Source organism: Mustela erminea, chromosome 13 (genome assembly GCF_009829155.1).
Source record: "Mustela erminea isolate mMusErm1 chromosome 13, mMusErm1.Pri, whole genome shotgun sequence".
Classification (NCBI taxonomy): Eukaryota; Metazoa; Chordata; class Mammalia; order Carnivora; family Mustelidae; genus Mustela; species Mustela erminea.
Window position 1 is genome coordinate 68914217 of NC_045626.1, and position 23707 is coordinate 68937923.

At 44.8% G+C, this 23707-nt stretch overlaps 1 protein-coding gene across 2 annotated transcripts in view; it reads right to left on the bottom strand.

The window, feature by feature from the left end:
- Positions 1 to 492: 492 nt before the first annotated feature.
- Positions 493 to 23707, bottom strand: part of RNF185 (ring finger protein 185) — a 38528-nt gene continuing 15313 nt past the window's right edge. Inside the window, exons 2-8 of one of the 2 annotated variants that reach the window (XM_032309922.1) lie at positions 16029 to 16079; positions 13538 to 13758; positions 10651 to 10669; positions 9359 to 9471; positions 7877 to 7931; positions 4473 to 4590; positions 493 to 2968 (exon numbers count right to left, since the gene is read on the bottom strand). In XM_032309922.1, the coding sequence (XP_032165813.1) occupies positions 2871 to 2968; positions 4473 to 4590; positions 7877 to 7931; positions 9359 to 9471; positions 10651 to 10669; positions 13538 to 13713 (579 nt within the window). In that variant the 5' untranslated portion in view covers positions 13714 to 13758; positions 16029 to 16079 and the 3' untranslated portion in view covers positions 493 to 2870. The remainder of the gene's footprint in view (positions 2969 to 4472; positions 4591 to 7876; positions 7932 to 9358; positions 9472 to 10650; positions 10670 to 13537; positions 13759 to 16028; positions 16080 to 23707) is intronic. The other variant, XM_032309923.1, reaches the window with a different exon arrangement.

The window sequence follows — 23707 nt, forward strand, 5'->3', positions numbered from 1 at the left end:
AGGGATGACCTACAGCTCTGGTGTGCTGGGGAGCCTGAGGCTAGGCCAGGTTTGTAACCTCACTATTTTCCATCTCATACTGTGCTACTGAGGAACCTCAGGAAACTGCACAGCCACTGTTCTAGGTAGAGGGCTTGGCCAGGGGCCCATCTGCCCCCTTGCAGAACATGTGGAGATACAGACACTGAATAACCTGTCATTGTCCTCAAGGTTCTGACTATCCACAAGCTAAGCTCCATCATGGTAGCCTGCAAGCTTAGGAATTCCATACACTCGTCAGGACCAGGACCGTCAGATGGGTCACACCTTGGGCAGGGCTGTGTATGAAGCACTTCTCATCTCTAATTATTGATGGCTACCTGAGCCTTTGCTCCTCAATGTGACATTCTCACGTATGCAGGGTTGTTTCTCAGAGGCCGGACCAGTGTGACTACTCCCCATCCCATTCATGCCCCACCCCATCCCCTTACAAAGACAAGTCAACAACTCACAGTAATGTAAAACCATTTGTTTAATTCTAAATCAAATCACTTTCACAACAGTGAAAATTAGTGACTGGTTAGGGTGTGCCACTGTACATGGCGTCATTTTCTGACTGTGGGTGGGACCTGGTCCTAATCCACAAAGGTGGCAGAAGGGGGTGGAGGCCAAGAACATAGACAACACACAAAAGAAAGGAAAACTGCCTTGGTAGAGGGGCAAGGTGGTGAACCTGCAGAGGGGAGGTGGGAAGGGGGTTTCCTGTTGGGGCTGGGCCAGCAGTCCCAAGTTGGCTCTCCTGCCCTAGCTCCCAATAGAAGCTGAGTGGGGACCTAGAAAGTTCAAAATCAAAGGGCACATGACAAACCTGGCTTTGCTTACAGGTTCCTGGGATGCCTTTGCTGGTGGAGTTCTCCTGGGCTTACTACTTTGTTAGAGTCCAAGTGATTTCTCTTCCTATCCACAACCCTTCTTTTTTAACTTTTCTTCTTTCTGGAAACCCATTTCTGGTTGAGCCCATCTGACGGAAGTCCTCTCTCTCACCACTAGGTGGGGCTACCACACTGAGCGATCCCACCAATTCACTTGTGCTGAGAATTCAGGACATCCCCCTCCCCGCAACTTTCCCAACTTTGGGGATTTCCAGGAGGTGATTAAAGAGGCAAAAAAACCACTCATGAGTGGGTGTCCCAAGGTTTAAAATCCATCAGGGACACTAAAGCTGGTGGCTTAGTCCTACCAAATGAATTTGGCAAACCAACCACATATGCAATACTTACATTTTGTCTGATTAAACACTGAAATCTGGTACTGACAGGTACAGAGGGGAAGGGGTGGGGCCTGTGGAGAGGACAGTAGGACCTCTCTCATCTTAAGGTCTTGGTTTCCACATGCTATGCAGAGCCACATCTGGAAAAAACCATTAGGTGGGGCTTTCTACCACTTGTTGGCTATGGCTGCAGGTGAGCTAGGAGCAGTGCGGATGGAAAAGTGATAGAGAGACCTCCAAAGGCTGTCCATTTCCCTCCATCTCTGGACTCTCCTGGAAGAGACTGGATTTCTAGGAAGAGGTCCGACCAGCAGAGTGTGAACCATTCTACAATTAAACTGTCCTCCTGCCTGGAATCACTCCCTCAATCAGATTCTGAGGAAAAAGTTTATGAAATGGAAAAAAAAACAAGTCAAGGGCTTGGGAAGATGATTCCCCCTGGAAATTTCCTGGGGAAGACCACACCGTATCATCATGCCAAGATTCTCTAAGCCCTGATGCTTGGCTTTAGAAATCATCAGGAGTTGCCTGCTCCGCAGTTCCATGCTTCTCTGGCTTTAGCACACACGCAAGGAGTTTTCAGGGGTATCCACCCAAACCAGGGTTACATGTGGGTCTCCCCACTCCTGCCTCTTCATAAAGGACAATCTGGCTTCTGGGAAGATGGTCTTCAACATGCAGCTGAGCTGACTTGACAAAGCATTCCACTGGATGCACCCAGAGCTTCTGTAGCCTTGGGGACAGGGCTGCTTGTTCAGCTGTTCCTGCAGCAGAGCTCCAAATCCCACCAGAGTCCCACTGGCAGGTCTTTCCTAATGAGCGGCAGTCAGTCCCAGCTTCAGCAGTAGTCTCCACTGTGGGTCCTCTGGCAGATGTGCATACTTTGGGAGGGAAAGATGATGGGAAATCTGTGACTGAAGCCACATGTCTCTGGGGATAATCTACTCCAAGAAACCAGGAGGTCATTCAAGCCACTCCCTGGAGCCAAAGAGACTGAGCATGGCTCAGAGCCAACGCAAGATCTTTGGATCTCTGATTAATTCTAATTAGTTAGCAGCTAATTAATTAGCTGCTGCAATTATGATCGTCACAGAACAGCAATTTCTTGCATTTCTGCTCAGGAGGAGGAGACAGAGCAGAGGAGCACTGGGATATGGGGGAAAACCTCTATATGAGGAGTCCACTGATTTTGGGAGGCCACTTACCAAGGGGTATTTAAAGAGATGAAACAAAGTTTCTATTTGGTTCACCCCTTTGTTTTCCTAGTATCAAACTCAGGTGAAATTGTACTGACAGTTTCTCTCTTCCTGCCTCTTCCTTGTGCAGAGTTAGGACCTGCTGAGCTGGCTGGAACAGGACTTGAGGGTGTAACTCATGAGACATGATTCAATGCCAAGGACTGAGGTTATAGCAGGGTGTTTACAGCAGTGGCCATACTCTAAAGTCCTTGACAACTGGTCTTGAGTCCCTAAGCTCTGATGGAGAAGCAAAACTCCTTGATGTGTTACTGACACCACCGATTCCAGGGGTCAGGATTAGCCAGGAAGCCAAACATCAAGAGTGGGTGTGGCATGTCACCAGTCCAGAGGCCCTGCCATGGATGTAGGCTGGGAGCCCAGCATTAGGCAATCAGGAGCCAGAACATGATCACTAGGGCCACAAACAGGAAGAGGCGTGACAGGAACTGCTCATCCACATACTGGGGTGTTCCAGGGACAGCTGCAGAGACAGGAGGGAAAAGAGAGGCTGTCAGAACGCTGCAGCTGTGCACAGTGCTGCCCAACTGGGCCAGAAGTTGAGAGCATCAATCTTCATCTCCTTACAGCAGAACTGCAGAGAGCCCCACACAGTGTGTCTTCCTTTTCCAGAGGAGGGGAAGTAGAGCCCCAGACGGAAGTAGTGACTTGTCTTGCCTATCACACAGCAAACTAGGGGCAGAGCTAGGCTTCCACTCCTCCCTGCTTTGAGAAAAGCTCCTAGGTAGCTGTCCAGACATTGGGGAAAGGAGAGTAAGAAATCTATATCCAGAATGGGAAAGTTTTATCAAATATGACAAAGGAAAACTGTAATCGTGGCAAGGAGATAAAGGGATCCAGAGTCCAGCCGACTGTAGAACTCTCTTTACCTAAGGAACCCAGGGTAAGCCCTGAAGCAAGAAGGGAAGCAAGCTGCCAAGGGTTCTTGCTGTCTCCATAGTGCCCTGTCCCTCGTTCAGGGAAAGAGCACATCCTGCCCTCTGGCATCTCCTTTGAGAAAATGCATAAATGAAGGAGAAACCTTTGAGGTAGAGGAGGTAAAGAAGGGCATTCCAAGATCTCTTGGGGCTGTACTATTCCCCAGGTAGGTGCTCTGATGATTCATGCAGGGTGTCAGTCAACAAAGACTTGTACTCATTGCCTGCAATGTGCCAAGCACCAGGGGTGAGGAAAATTCCTGGGATGACCCAGAAATAGGTTTCAGTCCCTAAGAGCCTAAGCTCCTGAGCAGGAACCACACACTGATCCCTTCTACACCACACACTGTGCCCAGCACACAGGAGGTTCCAATGAGTGCAAGTAGAGCTCAAATGACCTCAGCACCTCTGCAGACTCCATGGTAAGGATCTTGGCCCAAGTGCCAGATTAAGACAAAATACAGAACACCCACCTTGCTGCTGGCAAGGTGCAGCTGGCACCTTTAAACTGGCTGGAGAGAAAGGTAGTAGCAGATAACAGACCTAGAAAGGGAGAAAGGGGGCTGGTCCCAAGCCCCACATGTATCCTGAGAGAAGCTGGACAGAGATACCACAGAATAGAAAGGCCTTGAATCCTGGTGGGTTGCCTCACTCCTTTCTGTCCCTAAATGGGACATGCACAGGGCTAGGCTTTTCTTTAGCTAGGTATCCTGGGTCTTTAGTTAAGTATCCTAGGTATCATTTTATTCTTTTTCATCTTATAGGCACAGAGTAGGTCTTGGGAAACATACTGAACATTTCTGATTGTAAAACAGAGCTAAACAAACACTCATCCCACAGGCTTATGGTGAGGATCCCCTGCATTTGTGATGACAAGCACTTTGAACATGCCTAAGTGGGCAATATACATTATCATGACTACCAGTAATCCGAAAAGAGTTCACATTTTGAAAAGGCTGACTGACCAAGCAGTGACAGTTATCTGTAATCTGCATACTAATGAATTCCAAATAGCCTTCAAGCAGAATTATCAAGGAAGTAGGGTCTCACCTGGAGGAGGCCGCCCATCATTTATGTTAAATGCTGTGGCAAATATCCCAAACGGAAATGCCCCAATTCCAAAAGACATCTGGAAGCCACCATCTCCAAATCCAAAACCTTGAAATCCCTGTATGGAAGAAATGCAATTCAGAACAAGCAACCTGTCAAACATGTCACCCACAGGTGGCACCTGCCTCTCCTCCCTACCCTCTGCCACCCGTTTCCCAAGGGGGATATTTTTTCCTTCCATTTAGACTGCAAGGCAGAGGAACCCTGGTGGGCCCTCTGCCCTCCTGGCCTGCAAGGGGTCCAGCTAAGGAATTGTGAATGCCAGAAAGGACTGGCTCTGGTCCAAAGTAAAACAATCTGCTGGTGCAAGTTAGGGTTCTTAGAGCACCGCGTTTTTTCCCAGAACCCCACCCTAGTCAATAAAATTTTCTACATGTTTTAATAACATACATCTTATATATATATATTGCATATATATGAGAAATATAACGAGCAAAACTGGCAACAACCCCTATACCTAATTACAAGGGAACATCGGAACAAGCGGCACATTGCTGATAATAGCAAAAAAAGTGGAACCCTAATTAACCAACAATGGAGGTCATGATCAAAATCTTGATACACACTCTCTAAAGACCATCATGCTGACTATGCGGCAACACAGAAAAACTCCTGTGACCAAGCTACCAGACAAAACTGAACACTATGGTCACAAGTACATGCCAACATGCAGGTATGGGAACAAGATATAAACAGGTATTTTCCCTCAGTTTTAATATTTTTAAGAATTTTAAAAACATAAGACAATTTTTTTCTGATTATTTTCATACATATGCTTGTTATAAGAAACTTACACATGAGAAGAATAATTGACGTAAAAAGTCAAAGATCTCCTTATTCACCATCTTCATGGTGTATCATCCTCAGCTTTCCCCCTCCTTCTCCCACCCTCAACTTTCCCCTATACCACATCATCTTTCATATGAAAAGACTTAGTAGGAATTCTAACACTGTGAAAAAGTAACCCGTTTTCTATCTTGACCAAGGTTGCAGATAGTGGAGGGGGTAGAGTTTAGACCAGAAACTAGGTCAATATGATCTGAAAACCCTCTTAATTACTGTGCACATCTTATTAAATCTTCTCTCCTCCCCCACATCCCTAAGTAGATCTTTAGAGCAAATGATTAAAAAATAATAAGTAGAAAATGCATTGGGTCAACTGCGCTCCACAAAGAGCTGGTTGGCTTTCACTGATGAGTCCTCTGCAAGTCATGAAAGTGGCTGTTCCCTATCCCATACCAAGCAGCTTGGCATCCAGCTCCAAACATCTTGCTGGGCAGCACTACCTACATAAAGCCTAGTAACAGATATAACAAGAGGGTAAGCCTAGACAGAAGAAAAACAACCAGTTTTCCATCTCCTCAGTGCAGATGCCTCCTACTCAGACCCAGCATGGTTGAGTTTGAGGGCTCCTGGGACCGAGGCTGCCTTACCCAGGAAGGTGCAACTGTTTCATCACGAACTACCACTTCACTGAGAGTAATCCCGAGGACTGACCCTCTGGCCTCCCTTTTAGCAACCTCCACACAATTCCACAAGCCCTCACATATGCGGAGTTTATGTTCCTGGGAAAATGTAGGCGAAAAGCATCATTGCTGCCTGCAGGTACTTGTATGTGTTACAGCTATGCACTAGGACCTCTGGCTTCCTGAGGTTAGGAGCTGATGCTCTCTGTTGAGAAACAGAGTCTGTGAAAGTTAAAGTGATGTCACCTGGTAGTCAGGGGGGTAGCGTTTACACCAAAAACTGTCAATATGTCAATAGCGTTTAGATAAAAAACTGTCAACTGTCAATATGATCCTGGGGCACCTGGGTGGCTCAGTGGGTTAAGCCTCTGCCTTCGGATCAAGTCATGATCTCAGGGTCCTGGGATGGAGCCCCACACTGGGCTCTCTGCTCAGCAGGGAGCCTGCTCCCCCACCCACTGCCTGCCTCTCTGCCTACTTGTGATCTCTGTCCCAAAAAACCTGTCCATATGGTCCAAAAACCCCATGCTCTTAATTCTTATGGGGAAATGAAAAACTCTTGTGACCACACTGTCAGACAAAACTGAACACTATGGTCATAAGAATCCTCAGGACAATATGTAGGGATGTAGACAAGATACAGATAGGTATTTTCCCTCCAAAATTTTAATATTTTAATCTGGAGAAATGAAAATATACTTGTTAGTGTGGATAAATATTCTGCTTTTATAATTTCTTCAATATTTTATTTTATTTTTTGAAGATTTTATTTATTTATTTGACAGACAGAGATCACAAGCAGGCAGAAAGGCAGGCAGAGAGGGATGGGAAAGCAGGCTCCCCACCAAGCAGAGAGCCCGACGCAGGGCTTGATCCCAGGACCCCAAGATCACGCCCCAAGCTGAAGGCAGAGGCTTAATCCTCTGAGCCACCCAGGTGCCACAATTTCTTCAATATTTTAACAAGAAAATTTTAATATTAGGGCGCCTGGGTGGCTCAGTGGGTTAAAGCCTCTGCCTTTGGCTCAGGTCATGATCCCAGGGTCCTGGGATCAAGCCCCGCATGGGGCTCTCTGCTCAGCAGGGAGCCTGCTTCCTCCTCTTCCTCTGCCTGCTTCTCTGCCTACTTGTGATCTCTGTCTGTCAAATAAATAAAATCTTAAAAAAAAAAAAGAAAATTTTAATACTAACATCTGACTTAAATTAGCATTTTTGAGCTAGTGATTTTTCTAAGAATTTATCCTAGTAAAAAAACCATGAACCTCAAAAATGTATCTATAAGTTCATCAGAGTATTTTTAAAATGAAAAAAAGAAAACAGTTAAATGTCCAGCAAAGGATCAAATAATGTTAAGTTCATACAACTCAACACTAAACAGCCTGGCATGTAAAACCTCAAGATAATGTCATTAAAAAAGTCTCCCTCTCTGTGATATAAATTGGTAAGGCCAGGAATCTTTGCTATGTTCACTGATGTATCACCAGTGCCTAGAATAATGCCCAGCATCCTGAAGGCACTTAATATAGAATGAATGAAATTTTTAAAAAGAGCTACGAAACAGGAGCTAAGTATTGTTAAAAATGAACAAAAATGCATGTATACCCATATGTATACCCACTATAAAATACGTGCACATAAACAGATCTATAAAATTTACATGTGTGTATATATAAGTATAGAATAGAAAAAAATAGACCAAAATATTTCCTGTAGTTATCTCTGGATGGTGTGATTGTAAGTTTATTCCCTCTCTTTTCCTTTGTGTTTATTTCAATTTTTCCATTACTTTTATAATCAAGGAGAAAAAGTATAGGTCCAAGATGGAAACTTCTTAAGCCATAAACTCATTTCTAGAAGCTTCTCCTAGAATGTTCCTCACCCCTCTGTTCTCTGGCTCTGGCCTCTGTCCTTGAGGACGGGGAGGGGTCTTCTCTCTGAAACAGAAACATCGTAAAATAAATAATTATAAAATGCTTTCAGCGGCTCTGAGTGGGGTGGGAGCTCAGGGTCAGGTCCACTATGCGCAGCACAGGAACTTATACCAAATTAAACTAAATCCTAACCTTCATTATACTTGCGACTGTTTTGCCAACTATACAGAAAAGCAGAGAAAAAAATCTGCTTATTCTAAGATGTTCATCATGTTGTACTAGAGCCTACTCCTCTCACAGGAGCCTGACCCAGACTGGTTTTGAGTGCTAGCCAGACACCTTCCCTGGACCTGTATAATAAAGAGGTCACCAATGTTAAAAATCCCAAATCCAAACTGAAACAGGAATGTCCTGTCAACATAGAGGGCTGAGATTCAGGATCTCTCTATCTGCCCCTATTAACTTCAGCTTTACTTCCCACTATTCCTTGGTAAGCACTCTATACACTTTGCTTTTTGCCTCTGTGTCTTAGCCTCTTCTATCACTCATCCTCAACATACTGGACTGAGGGCTTGTTAGCCGTGAGGCACTAGGCAGGACACTACCAATACTAAGACTGTGATGGACTCTACTCTTGAGGTGTTTATGGTTTATAGGGGGCCACAATCAATCACAATACAGCATGGGAAGGGACTTCTTGAACAGAGATCTCAACCACATAGGGTGGAAGCATGGCTGAGAGCAAATGATGTGAGGAAGAAGGACCACTTCAAGGAGGAGGTAACTTCAGGACTGCTCCTTGAAGATGGACCAAAATTAGCGGAGGAGGAGGGTGTTGAGCAGGACTGGGGAGGGCAGAAGAGATAGAGGAAAACAATTACAAAGGCTCATCAATGTGAAAGGCTAAGTTCCTTTAAGAGAAGTCCAGTATATGTGGATACAGGGTATGCTGGGGGTGGGGTAATAAGAGACAGTATGAGACACTGCTGGGAGAGTCTGGGGGTGTGTGAACGTGTGCACACGTATGAGCAGACCATGAAGTGCTCTCAGAATGACAGGGCTCTCTTAGAATGACAGACCCATCCACACCCCAAACTCCACAAAGCCTCCCAGACCTCCTGTCCCCTTTCCCTCTGTACTTTATATATCACTGCTGCAGCAACCCCCCTCCTTGCAGACTCTCCAGCTAGACACCCTGCTTCCCAAGCTGCTCCTTCACAGCACTTTGCATACTTACAACTGTGCTATCTTGTGCACTGCCTAGCACATTGCCTGCTCGCTGGCAGACACTCAATGGATATTCATATTATAGCCCAGTGAGGAGCAACTTGGCTTCCCTCCCTTCCTGACGAACCCCCATCTGGATCCCAATTGCCTCAAAACTGAGGGTCTGTAAGCACTAAGTAGAAGGTGGAGTGAGAAGGTGCTAAATGGAAGTAAATTCATATCCAAAGGGAGGAGTAGGTGTGAGAGGTGCCCCAAGGCCTCACCTGGGGTCCTGCTGCCCAGTGCTGCCCCTGCCATAGAGCGGGATCACTTTATCTCGGCTGATGCCAGCTTTGCAAACTGGACACACTTGTCTGTTAGGTCTGGTCTCCAACCACTGAAAACAGGAGAGAAAAATGCACAAATGGTATTTAAGCCCACTACAGAGCAATCACAGACAGCGAAACAACATGGGTCAGGGGCCTCAAACTGGAAACACTGACATCAGCACGGAACACTTCAAGGAACCCCATTCTCTGATTCCTGCTCCTGGCACTCAATAAATATTTACTAGCGGTAAAATAAAAATTGCTTTTAAATACCTCATAATTAAACAGGCTTCCTCATGCTTCATTACTTCTAGGGGCTCCCTGCAACACAGCAGGAAGGAACTCAAGCCTAGAGCTGTGTCAAGGGGTCAAGGAGAAAGCAGCATTTAATGATTTTATATCCCACTTCCTTTATCCTACTGTTGAAAGCTTCAAAACTTATGTTATGTGCTTTTTATAAATTTCCAGCAGATAAATTTATAAATTTATTAGGTTCTGCTGGAGATCAGAATGCATAGCCCTAAACGTAGTGGGAACCCCTCTCTTCCTTCCTTTACTTCTTTCTCCCACCTCGATTCTGAGACTCTAGAGCTCTGGAACTTCTGTTCTCCCCCTACATGCCTAAGCCACCTACTAGTGTGGTGCTCTTTTGCCAACAACCGTGGAGACAGTCAGCTCACAGTGATTATTCACAGCCAGCTGTGAATGCCAAGCCCTGCTCTGTCTCACCGAGCATGTGCCTGGGTCTTGGTGAATACTTAACTGACTGGTTTTCCTAATAACGTAGAGCTGAGAAAACAGACTTTTCCCCCCTCACACAAAAACTCTCTGTTGAGGCCAAAAAAATTTCTTCCTTCCTAACATTTTCAAGGCCTTTACAGGTAGGGGGAATAGTTGATATTCTAGGAAGTTCTTTTTGTAGAGGCAGAATCTCAAAAATAAAAACCACACATACTATCAAATCCAAGCTATCTATAGATAGGGAACTGTGAGCCAGAGAGGTGGCCTGCTAAGGACACAAAAACCATCGATAACAGAATCAGGACCATCCCAGGTACTATACTGACCCCTTGTTTTCAGCAAGTATCTGTCAGTGGGCAGGTGTATAATGAAGGTTGAGGGGGGTAAAACAAGCAAATGAGTCCACAAATGGGAGATTGCAGCTTCTGACAGTAGTCTCCTGAGATTAGGGGTGTCTTGTGCAACCATAGCTGATGAAAGACAAAGTAAAGTGAAATGCATCTTACCTGATGTAAACACGGCCAACTGCCAGAGTCCCCAGGGCAACCAGTCATCAAGGAGAAAAAGAATGGGGGTAAAGGAAGCAAAATGCTTTCATTAGAAAAAACACCAATGGTGGGAGCAGAAAAAATCGGAACACAGGGTGGAACTATGGAGCACTACAACCCCCCTGAGTGTCTGTAGGGAATCACTAGTACCAGAAATCAGAAAAGCATGGGCTAAAATCACAGGAAAAATCAGGCAACAGAGAGACAAGACCCCAGTCTCTACCTCTGGGATCTTACTTGTAAAGGACCCCCAGGTCCCAGACCATCCCAGACTCAGCTTCTCTACAAGTCAATCTCTGAGGGATTGTGACCTCTGAAGGAATCCAATATAGGCTAAAGACCCTCTATGCAGAAAAATTCATGAGGCATTCTCATATACACAGCGCACGCACACACGCACGTGCACACACACACACAAACACACCGTATTTTAGATTCCGTTTCAGTGGGTTCCTAACCTAAGACTCACAATGTGTGACTCTAGATCTGGTTTAAGAGAATCTTCAGGCTGTCCTCAACCTTGAGTGCTCTGCTGGCAGGAAGTTGTTTAAAAGTTCAAGTTTACTGGGGCGCCTGGGTGGCTCAGTGGGTTAAGCCGCTGCCTTCGGCTCAGGTCATGATCTCAGGGTCCTGGGATCGAGTCCCGCATCGGGCTCTCTGCTCAGCAGGGAGCCTGCTTCCTCCTCTCTCTCTCTCTGCCTGCCTCTCTGCCTACTTGTGATCTCTGTCTGTCAAATAAATAAATAAAATCTTAAAAAAAAAAAAAAAAAAAAAAAAAAAAAAAAGTTCAAGTTTACTATTAAAAAAATCTTTAAATAATGAAAACGGGGATGCTTCTTGGCAGAAAGGGCTACCTTTCACAGCTTAATGAGTTGTATTACCATGAACAGCTGCCCAGTCTCTCATTTTTCAAAAGAGGAAACCAAATTCAGAAACAAGAAACAACTTGCCTGTGGCACCAGGACTAAAAAGTCTCCTAACTTTCAGCTTATTGTCCCTTCTATCACCCAGCATTGGGTGCAAAATATGATATTTACAGAATTGAAGGAAAAGTTACTCTAACTCTAGATTTTTCATTTTTACTCTCTTGGTTTATTCATCCAACTAACAGATATCCACTGCACACCTCCTGTGTGCCAGGACAGTGGAAAATGTGGGTTTCTGTCCCTCATAAAACACGACTCCTTTAGCTAAGTAAAATTTGTTGGACTCAGAGGTTAATTCCTTTCCCAATTCCTGACCCACAGAGCCCCACCATCCAGACATGCAATCTCCCTGAATGTAACAGACACACCTGACATCTGACTCCTACATTAACCTTGCAATGTCATTCCAAACTGAGCCCACTGCACCTGAAATCACAGATCCCCTCCACTGGCACATCCCTTGAAGTCTATGGGGGAGAAGTGGAGGTGACTTTCCTTTAACGGAAAGTTCAAAATTATAATAAAGATGGTGATCGCTTCAATTTATTAAGCAACTATTGAGTGCCAGGATATGGCTGATTAGCTTTCCATTTGTTAATGTCACTGGAGGGTCATATTAACCTAAGACAAAGTGTAATTAATTCCATTTTACAGAAGAGGATACTGAGGTAGAAAGAGGATTGCAGATTTGCCCAGGGATAAACCACTCTGATAGGAAGCATCTGTTTCATTTTAGAGTCTATTCTTTCTAATGGTACCTTGATTTATTCTTAATTTTGTCACTTGTTTCAAGTCCTGGTTTTATACTGCCCCAGAGAATCTTCAATTTCTAGGAAACAACGGTTTCTGCATAAAACTTAATGATTAGGGCAAGAGCTGCCAGAACAAAATATGCCCCATTCTGTTAATTCAATAAAGTTATCTCTTTATCTTAAACTACCTTAAATAATACTTAAATGACTCTTTCTTCACACCACTTTCCTGCTCAAAAATATCCCACAGCTTTATGTCCTAATCAATCAAATCTGGGTTTGATAATCTGGCCCAACCCTCTCTTAACCACTCTTGTTCCCTAACACTTCCCAGTCTCCCATCCAAGGCGCTATCTGAGGTACACAGCAGTCTCAGGGTCTTGAAGTCTCATACCCAAAAGTGCGTATGTCTACCCTAGAAAATGTCTGCCTTGGGGGGCATGTTCTCTTTGTCTTATCTGCCATTCTTACCCCTCCACTTAGCCCAATTCACCCTTCAAGGTCCAGCTCAAAATTAACGGAGAAGAATAAAATCACAACATTTACCCAGAACCTCAGATCCATGAGGGACTCCTATGAGGCCAGAATGAAACTAACCCTCCCACTTCATTTTGATACATAAAATATAGCAACAATTATTAGGATCATTGCTAACACACAGTATGCAGTGTGTGCTATGTGCTCCTCTAAGCTTTTTATGTATTTTGAGTCATTTGATTGCTCACTGACAACCCTGTAAAATGAAACAAGAGTGTATGTAAGCACCTTGCCCAAGGTCATCCAGGACCGTATTGGCAGAGTCAGGATTCAGAACAAGGAAGTCTGGCTCCACTGTCCTTGCTGAATGGTATACCACAGTATAACCACTGTACATACTGCCTCTTCACTCAGCACAGCAAGTGGCACTTCGTAATTGCTCACTAACTGGTAAGTATTTTCACGTTAGAGGTGGGGGTACAGAGTCCAGAGTGGGGACAGGATTTGCCCAAGATCACTCAGCTTATCAGCAGCAGAACTGGGATAAGAACCCAGGGCTTCTGCTTCTTGGACCCGATCATATCAGGAGGCCCAAAGTGAGTGGGAAACCTCCTGTTCCAAAGCTGCCCAAGCCACAGGCTTTCTAAACATGGCCATGTGTCTTCTGGGGGTGGTGGCAGGGGTACTGACCAGAAGAGGTGGCCACACAGGCTGATGACAGCGTCCTTGGCTGTGTCCAGGCAGATGTTGCACTCGAAGGTGCTGTCCTGTCCTCCACTCTCGCCAGTACCATTGCTGCTACCGCTGGGCCCCCCTGCACTGGAGTTCTCAGGGGAGGCAGAGGCCGAGGGCCCCTTGCTCGCCATCCTTGGCTGTCGGCAAACTGACTGAAGATTCTCCCCAGGAAAATCCTGAAAGGCAGAGAGGCCTTGGTTATTCATTTCTGCAGACCACTCTCCCCAGCTTCCATGGCAATACCCTAATCTTCTCTCAACTCCAGAAGTTCAGATGACTGAACCTTTACACAGACTCTGCAGAGGCTGCAGAGGATGATACTCATGGGGCATTACCCAGAGAACAATGACTCAAAAACTTTCATCAATAGCCTAGAAAGTACCACGCAAAACATACTGCACAAAAGCAGAACATCCTCCATGCAGATGGCTCTCCAAAGGAAATGAAACCTTTTCTCACATGTCTTTACATTCTCCCAGGATAACCAACCCAGGTAATATGTGCTCAATAAAACTAAATGTTCACAGACTGTCCTCTAACTTTGGACTGCCTCTATACTGGCGGGTGAATCTGCTTAGACCAGAAGGCTTATGTCACTGCTATACATAAAAAAACAGTTATTAGTTACTGTAAGTGAAAAATAAATACAAATACATAATGACAGAAAAGCTGTTTATCCTCGCACAGAACCATGTGGCAATTCATATAATGCTTTAGGCAAACTTGATCTGGTCCAGTTTCTTCAGGAAACTGCAGCCCAAGACGTCTCCTCTAACTGACTAATGTGGAACTGAGACCGGGAACTCATGATATCCAGTCTGTATTCAAACTACTGCACCGCCACAGATCAAGCTGGCCACCAAATGCTGAGAGAAACGGACCGCTGTTCAATACTGCCTCCAAATCAAAGAACGCGCCAGGAACTAACAAGAATGTAGACAAGACCAACACCAAGGACACCCAGAAATTCTGGGTGCAGATTAAGAATCTGTGAAGAGCTTGGTCGGACCACCCCCACCATCTTAGAAATTCTAAGCGGGAAGTGCTGGCTGGTTATCACAGCCAGAGAACCACCAGCTTGGATGCTGGCTTCAGCTAAGCCTCCAGCTTGGCAGATGTTTTAAGAACCTCCCTTCTCCTCTGTGGGCCACAGTTTCCTCATCTGTAAACTGTCTCCTAGTTGTCTCCTTCTAGCTCTGATACTGTGCTACTCCAGGTCATCTCATCTGCTCCTTCCAAAGTGGGCAGCCCCTACAGTAAGTGTGGGACTCACCACTGGAGTGTCAAAAGACCGCTCTGATGTCAGCTTCCAAAGTTTGAAGATGTGAAGGACCAAAAAGCCAGTCTTCTCAGACCAACAAGCAAGCCTTCCTACACACCACCAACTCAGAACTCTGGACTCACGAGCATCCCTCACCACCACAGCAGCTCTGTGACTTGGGCAGGGAGAGGAGACCGGCTCACTGCCACTTTTTCACTCAGTTACATCATTTTACATAATGTCCCTGAAGGGCAGCTGGCTGCTGGCAGCACCAGTGCCTCACTAGCCTTAGCTCCAAGACCTTCTCCCTGACCCAGGGCTTCTTCCTCTCTACATACAACTGTTCTCTTCTTCTTAGGATAGAGGCTGCTTCTGAGGGACATGTTATGGCCTTCACATGTCATTCCAGCTCAAGTCCTGACCTGTGCGAGCTTCTTTAAAATATGTTTATCTTTTAAAATTAAGGACTGGGTACCTGGGTGGCTCCGTCAGTTAATCATCTGTCTTTAGCTCAGGTCATGATCCCAGGGTCCCAGGGTCCCAGGATCAAGTCCCTCATCAGGCTCCCTGTTCAGTAGAGAATCTGCTTCTCCCTCCACCTTTCCCTGCTGCCCATGATCTCTCTCTCTTACTCTCTCTCAAATAAATAAAAAAAACCTTTAACATTAAGGACTGTGCATACAGAAGTGGAAAGACAATCATAAAGTCAGGTTCACTGATCAATCTTAATGATAGTCTCCTGATGTGATGCAATAGGAAGTACATATCACCAACAATAAAGCACTCTTAAAACATGGACTCTAGGGGCACCTGGGTGCTCAGCAGGTTAAGGCCTCTGCCTCTGGCTCAGGTCATGATCTCAGGGTCCTAGGATGGAGCTCCACGTCGGGCTCTCTGCTCAGTAGGGAGCCTCCTTCCCCCGCCCCCCGGCCTGCCTCTCTGCCTACTTGTGATCTCTGTCAAATAAATAAATAAAATCTTTTAAAAAAACCAAAAAAACCATGGACTCTAATGATGTCTCCAAAATAAATTACCCATTTACAGAAAATATGGGGCATAGAAGGACGTGTTTAACAACTCCAGAAGACAATCTCCAGAATACAAGATCTTTTAAATACAAATAATCCAAGTTCTTAAAAACTGAATAGTGGGATGTGGAGTTCTAAATTGAGACTTGAGACATACCGACCACTGAAAGTGTGTGGATCTCACCGGAACCAGGTTCAAAACAACCACCTGTAAAAAGACACTTGTGAGATGACTGTTCAAATTAGATTTAGTCTGGGTATTAGTTATCTTGAGGAATTACTGTTAATTTTATTGAGTATGACAATGGTATTGCATAATTTAAAAAATACTCACCTGCTAGAAATATTTTTTTAAAAAAGATTTTATTTATTTACTTGAGAGAGAGAGAGAGAGCGCACAAGCAGGAAGGAGAGGCAGAGGGAGAGAGAGAAGCAGGCTCCCTACTGAGCAGGGAGCCCAATGCGGGGCTCCATCCCAGGACCCCAGCATCATGGCCTGAGCCAAAGGCAAACGGTTAGCCAACTGAGCCACCAGGCACCCCAAGAAATATATACTTAAATATTTATGAAGGAATGATGCCTGGGATTTGCTTTAAAATACTCCAGGGGGAGAAGTGAAAATGGAGAGAAAAGACTAAGAACAGGGAAGGTGGAGGTTGTTGGAACTAAATGATGAATGGGGGCTTATCCCATTAGCTTATTTTTGTGTGTGCTTGTACATTTCCACAATAAAAGGAATTAAAAAAAAACAGGTGAGGATGCATAAAAGTATGTGTCTAAACTTATTTGGGTAAAATACAAAATATATAAAAGGATATACACATATATACATACACACACACACACACACACACAGAGGCAAAGAAAACGTCTAGAAGGCACACACTAAACTATCAACAATTATTTCTGGGATTAGGGAATGCGGAACTTCGAATTTTATATTCTCATCCTGTTTTAATGTTTTATGACAAGCAGGTTATTACTTTTATAAGAACGTTTAAAAAAACTGTAAAATGTATGTATAATATTAATTAGTTAAAATAATGAAATATAAATATTAGAAAATGTCTTTTAAAATGTGGAAAAACACACCTGGTTTTTTGTTTTTTTTCTTTTCTTTGTTTTTAAATTATTATTACTTTTTAAAGATTATTTATTTATTTATTTGTGTGAGAGAGAGAGAAGTATCACAAGTAAGCAGAGAGGCAGGCGGAGAGAGGGGGAAGCATGCTCCCCGCCGAGCAGAGAGCCCGATGTGGGGCCCGATCCCAGGACCCCAAAACCATGACCCGAGCCGAAAGCAGAGGCTCAACCCACTGAGCCACCCAGGCGACAATTTTAATTATTATTTTTATTAACATATAATGTATTATTGGCCCCAGGGGTACAGGTCTGTGAACCGTTAGGCTTACACACTTCACAGCACTCACCGTATCACATACCCGCCCCAATGTCCATAACCCAACCACCCTCTCCACACACCTCCTCCCTGCAGCAACCCTGTTTGTTTCATGAGATTAAGAGTTTCTTATGGTATGTCTTCCTCCCGATCCCATCTTGTTTCGTTTTTTCCTTCCCTAACACCCAAACTCCCCACTCTGCCTCTCAAATTCCTCATATCAAGGGAGATCATATTATACTTGTCTTTCTCTGACTTACTTCGCTCAGCATAATACCCTCTAGTTCCATCCACATTGTTGCAAATTCAAGATTTCATTTCTTTTGATGGCTGCATAGTATTCCATTGTGTGTGTGTGTGTGTGTGTGTGTGTGTGTGTGTGTGTGTGTGTATCACATCTTCTTTATCCATTCATCTGTTGATGGACATCTAGGTTCTTTCCATAGTTTGGCTATTGTGGACATTGCTGCTATAAATATTTGGGTGCATATGCCCCTTTGGATCACTACATTTGTAGGTTTAGGGTAAATACCCAACAGTGCGATTGCTGGGTCGTAGGGTAGCTCTATTTTCAACTTTTTGAGGAACCTCCATGCTGTTTTCCAGAGTGGCTATACCAGCTTTCATACCCACCAACAGTGTAGGAGGGTTCCCCTTTCTCTGCATCCTCGCCAGCATCTGTTGTTTCCTGGCTTGTTAATTTTAGCCATTCTGACTCGTGTGAGGTGGTTATCTCATTGTGGTTTTGATTTGTATTTCCCTGATGCTGAGTGATGTGGAGCACGTTTTCATGTGTCTGTTGGCCATCTGGATGGCTTCTTTGCAGAAATGTCTGTTCAAGTCCTTTGCCCATTTCTTGATTGGATTATTTGTCCTTTGGGTGTTGAATTAGGTAAGTTCTTTATAGATTTGGATACTAGTCCTTTATCTGGTATGTCATTTGCGAGTATCTTCTCCCATTCTGTCAGCAGTCTTTTGTTTTGTTGACTGTTTCCTTTGCTCTGCAACAGCTTTTGATTCGATGAAGTCCCAATAGTTCATTTTTGCCCTTGCTTCCCTTGCCTTTGGCGATGTTTCTAGGAAGAAGTTGCTGCAGCTGAGGGTGAAGAGGTTGCTGCCTGTGTTCTCAAGGATGTTGATGCATTCCTGTCTCATGTTGAGGTCTTTCATCCATTTTGAGTCTATTTTTGTGTGTAGTGTAAGGAAATGGTCCAGTTTCATCCTTCTGCATGAGGCTGTTCAATTTTTTCAACACCATTTGTTGAAGAGACTGTCTTTCTTCCATTGGACATTCTTTCCTGTTTTATCGAAGATTAGTTGACCATAGAGTGGAGGGTCTATTTCTGGGCTCTCTATTCTATTCCACTGATACATGTGTCTGTTTTTGTGCCAGTACCACACTGTCTTGATGTCTTGATGACTACAGCTTTTGTAATATAGCTTGAAGTCTAGAATTGTGATGCCACTAACTTTGGGGTTCTTTTTCCAACATTCCTCTGGTTATTCGGGGTCTTTTCTGGTTCCATATAAATTTTAGGATTATTTGTTCCATTTTTTTGAAAAAAATTGATGGTATTTTGATAGGGATTGCATTAAATGTGTAGATTGCTTTAGGTAGCATAGACATTTCCACAATACTTGTTCTTACAATCCATAAGCATGGAACGTTTTTCCATTTCTTTGTGTCTTCCTCAATTTCCTTCATGAGTACTTTCTAGTTTTCTGAGTACAGATGTACAGATTCTTTGCCTCCTTGGTTAGGTCTGTTCCTAGGTATCTTATGGTTTTGGGTGCAATTGTAAATGGGATTGACTCAATTTCTCTTTCTTCTCTCCTGCTGTTGGTGTATAGAAATGCAACTGATTTCTGTGCGTTTATATCCTGACACTTTAAATGAGTTCTAGCAGTTTGGGAGTGCAGTCTTTTAAGTTTTCCACATAAAGTATCATATCATCTGCAAAGAGTGAGAGTTTGATGACTTCTTTGCCGATTCAATGCCTTTTATTTCTTTCTGTTGTCTGATTGCTGAGGCTAGGACTTCTAGTATTATGTTGAATAGCAGTGGTGATAGTGGACATCCCTGCCGAAACACACCTGTTTTAAAACTGTTTATAGTGACTATGTATTGGTGGGGGCTTAGAGGTAGTGACATATTTTCTTAGTCCTCCGCATTTACAAAACTGACATTTTTACATGTATTATTATGAAATCAGACAAAAACAAGAGCAATCGTGCATGTGAAAACAAAAACAAAAACAACAACCTCTGGGGCGCCTGGGTGGCTTAGTCAGCTAAGCATCTGCCTTCGGCTCAGGTCATGACCCTAGAGTCCTGGAATGGAGACCTGAGCTGCCACAGGCTCTCTGCTCAGCAGGGCATCTGCTTCTACCTCTCCCTTTGCCCCTACCCATTTCAGGTGCGCATGTACAGCTGTGTGCACTCTCTTTCTCTCCAATAAATGAAATCTTTAAAAAAAAAAAAATAAAAATCAAAAACATTTCTCAGTGTTCCAGTTTTCCCCAAATTCTGGAAATCAACCACCACTCTGAGTAGATACCTTGATGACTACAATCTCTTTTCTCACCTGAAAAGTGAGGGTGTCATGCTTTCTACAGGGCTGCAAAGGTGGCCCTATGAGATAATACAGTGACCCAGGGGGTCACCAATACCCTCAGTGACACCAGAGGGTCCACCAAGGTAGGAGGGGGCCACTGCTACTGGGTAGATGTACACAGACACCCCTTATCCTGGTTCATTACCCACCCCCCCGGGCCCAACAAGGCTCTGCATGGCTCATAATCCTAAGGGACAGAAGGCTTAAGGGGACAGTCAGGATCAAGGCAGGTGTGAGGGTGGGAATGGTCAGAGGACAGATCAGTTTGCAGATAGCAGCAGGCTTACAGCAGGTTAGACACTGGACAGGCCTGCACATTTCAACTTCGAGCAGACCACATTAACTCTCATTCTAATTCTTAGTAGACTGACCACGTGGTCCCTACTCAGGCTCTAAAGCCTCCTCCTAGAAGGCACTCAAATATTTGCGAAGTGAGTGCATGTGGGCATGTGTGACTGGTTTTGATTAACAGGCTGGCTGCTCACAAACCTCTCTTTGCAACACATCATGGGCCCTAGAGCTGTGCACCTACCCATGGAGCCTTTTCTCCTCACCTCCTCCCTACCCTCATGTAAAGGAACCTTACCACGCCAAGGCAGTATGGCAGAGATGAGCAACCTTCCCTGGGGGCTAGCTACTAAACACTGCCAGAACGAGAGAATGTGACCACATCCTCCTGTACCCAGCAGAAGTGGGACAGTGGCTAGAGGCCAGAGGACCCTGGTTGGCTCAGGAAGTGCACAGAATAAAGGGAAGCAGGTCCTGAGCATGTCTGAGCTGTCATCCTACTAAAACTTTCTCCTGGTCCTGGTAGAGAATATGAACTTCAACCTGACCACACAGCCATCCTGCTCAGGACAATTCTTCACTCCTGATCTGAATCTACTTTCTGCTTTTCAAGCACATTCACATCTATTTCCACTCTGATTGTCACTCCACTTTATAGAAGAGGCTATCAGGCCAGGGAGGTTGGAGGACCTGCCCAAGGCCAGGCCACCACCCAGCGCCAAATTCAGACTTTCCAACACAACACTGGCACTCTTTTCACTTTTACATGTTATGCTTTACCATGTAGCTTTACAAAATTAAATAACTGGTCTTTGTTTTCTGTCAAGTTTATTGCACAATGCTTTAACTTTTGTGTTCTTTTAAGTGAGTGTGACTCATGCATTCATGCATTCAATCAATGTATGTCTAGCACCAACTACATTTAAGGCTTGGGGCTACCAGCTCTGTGTGTGGAGGGAAGTCACAAAGACCACAGCCAAGCTGAGGCTCTGGAATCTGGAATAAGAGCTAAAGAAGACACATGGATAATTATAAGAATTCTTATCCAGGGGCTCCATCAAACTTGCCTGTTTTTCCTAAACAAGGCACCCTCTCAGAAATCTGGCTCCTAGGGGCACCTGGGTGGCTCAGTGGGTTAAGCAGCTGCCTTCGGCTCGGGTCATGATCTCAGGGTCCTGGGATCGAGTCCCGCATCGGGCTCTCTCCTTGGCGGGGAGCCTGCTTCTCTCTCTCTCTGCCTGCCTCTCTGCCTACTTGTGGTCTCTCTCTCTCAAATAAATAAAATCAATCTAAAAAAAAAAAAAGAAAAAGAAAGAAAGAAAGAAATCTGGCTCCTAGACCCCTCACTGATTTTCTTTTTTTTAAATTTTATTTATTTGACAGACCGAGATCACAAGTAGGCAGAAAGGCAGGCAGAGAGAGAGGAGGAAGCAGGCTCCCTGCTGAGCAGAGAGCCTGACGCGGGGCTTGATCCCAGGACCCTGAGATCGTGACCTGAGCCGAAGGCAGAGGCTTTAACCGACTGAGCCACCCAGGAGCCCCCACTCAGTGATTTAAATAGGATTTGGATCTGGACAGTGCCCAAGAATCTGTATTTTCAAATAATTGCCCCTACCTTCCACATGAGGTAATTCTTTGATGAAGTTTTGGAAACCCAGCTTCTAAACTCTACCAAAAGCACAAAGCAATATGACACAACACAGAGTTTGGGAGGGACAGCGACCTCTGGGCCTGTCCTTCAAAATGTACAAATGTACAAACCCCAGCTATAGTACAAAGAGGTCAGATAAACTTGGGGGATGGGAGACAGACAAGTCAGCTGAGATCTCAGACCAGTCAGCACTTCTGGTCCATCTAAGACAAAACTGATCCTTAAACAAATTCATTGGGGCGCCTGGGTGGCTCAGTGGGTTAAAGCCTCTGCTTTCGGCTCGGGTCATGATCCCAGGGTCCTGGGATTGAGCCCCGCATCAGGCTCTCTGCTCAGCAGGGAGCCTGCTTCTCTCTCTCTCTCTGCCTGCCTCTCTGCCTACTTGTGATCTCTCTCTCTGTGTCAAATGAATAAATAAATAAATAAATAAATAAAAGAAAAAAGAAAAAAAAATTCATACTTAGTTTCAAAAGACATCCCTAAATTTGAGATGTTCAGGTTGGCACAAGTGGTACTGGGACTAAAGCAGTTTGCAATACTTAATGATCCCTTAGGAATGCAGAGCCTGGAAGCTGATATCGGCTTCCAGCTGATATCAGCTGACCCAGCATCCTCACTCCTATTACCTTCCCAGAGCTGGCTTGGACTACCTCACAGGAACTGAGCAAGGAGGAGAACACAAAAGTTGCATATCCCTTCAGGAAACCCTGAGGAACTTGACCTCATAAAGAAATCTCTTCGTAGCATCCTTGTATTCAGTTCTCAGGTTCTAGAGAACTGCAGGTATTCAAAATCTGCCTTCTTAGTGCCTTTAAACTCTAAGAATTCTTGGACCAGCGTATGCCGAGGTATCTAAGTTAATCCTAGTGATGAAGATTATAAATTTGGGTGATAAATGACTAGCACGATCTCAGAGGATACCCAGAAGAGTTCTTGTTCCTGTGGACACATGCTTGTTCACGTGCCCTCATGTGGAAGCCTTCTGCCAGGAACTGTAGCTTGCCCGAGCCCATCTGTGTTGCTCATTAGGCTGCTGCTGGACCACGTGTAGGCAGAGATGAGAACTGCATTCTGAAAATGTCTACATCACACTCACAGAAGACTGGAGTAGGAAGAAATCTAAGTAAGTTGATTGGAACTTGGAACACACAGAAACCAGGCTCTAAAATTTTAGAGTCTGAATGTGGTTTAGATAGGTCCCTAAAGAGAGGTCTGGCCCTCAAATACAGGAGCATGGGCATGAATGACCTTCCAAGTCCAAAAGAAGAGAGGAAGCTGAGATTGGCCTCTTTTCTTTGGAGCAGCACTGCTCCTTTTCTATGGCATCCTTTAACCTCCCTATCTGCTCAACTAACCCCTCACTTACCTTCAAAGATTTTTTTTTTAAGATTTTATTTATTTATTTGAGATAGAAGTGAAAGCACAAGCTGTAGGGAGGAGCACAGGGAGAGGGAGAAGCAGGTTCCTCGCTGAGCAGGGAGCCCAACCAGGACCCTGATATCATGACCTGAGCCAAAGGCAGGCAGATGCTTAACTGAATGAACCACTCAGGCACACTATCTTCAAAGATTTACCAAAGATCTTATATGCCAAGCATTCAGGATACAGAGATAAAGGGTTTCAGTCTAAAGGGGGACACAGATAAGTAAACAAGGCAGCCTAGCTTGCTGAGTGCTGACAGAAATACGCATAGAGGGCATGACTTCAAGGCATGCTGGGGAGACATAGAACACAGCAGAAGTGGACAATGCACTGTGCTGGGTTCAGGGTTGCTGGAGCCCAGGGCGCATATGGGCATGGTAAGGCAGCAAGGGCTGGGACTGAAGCAGAAGAAAGGCCTTAGATTCCTTGTGCCCTTCATATTTGAGTGGGGACTCTGGGATC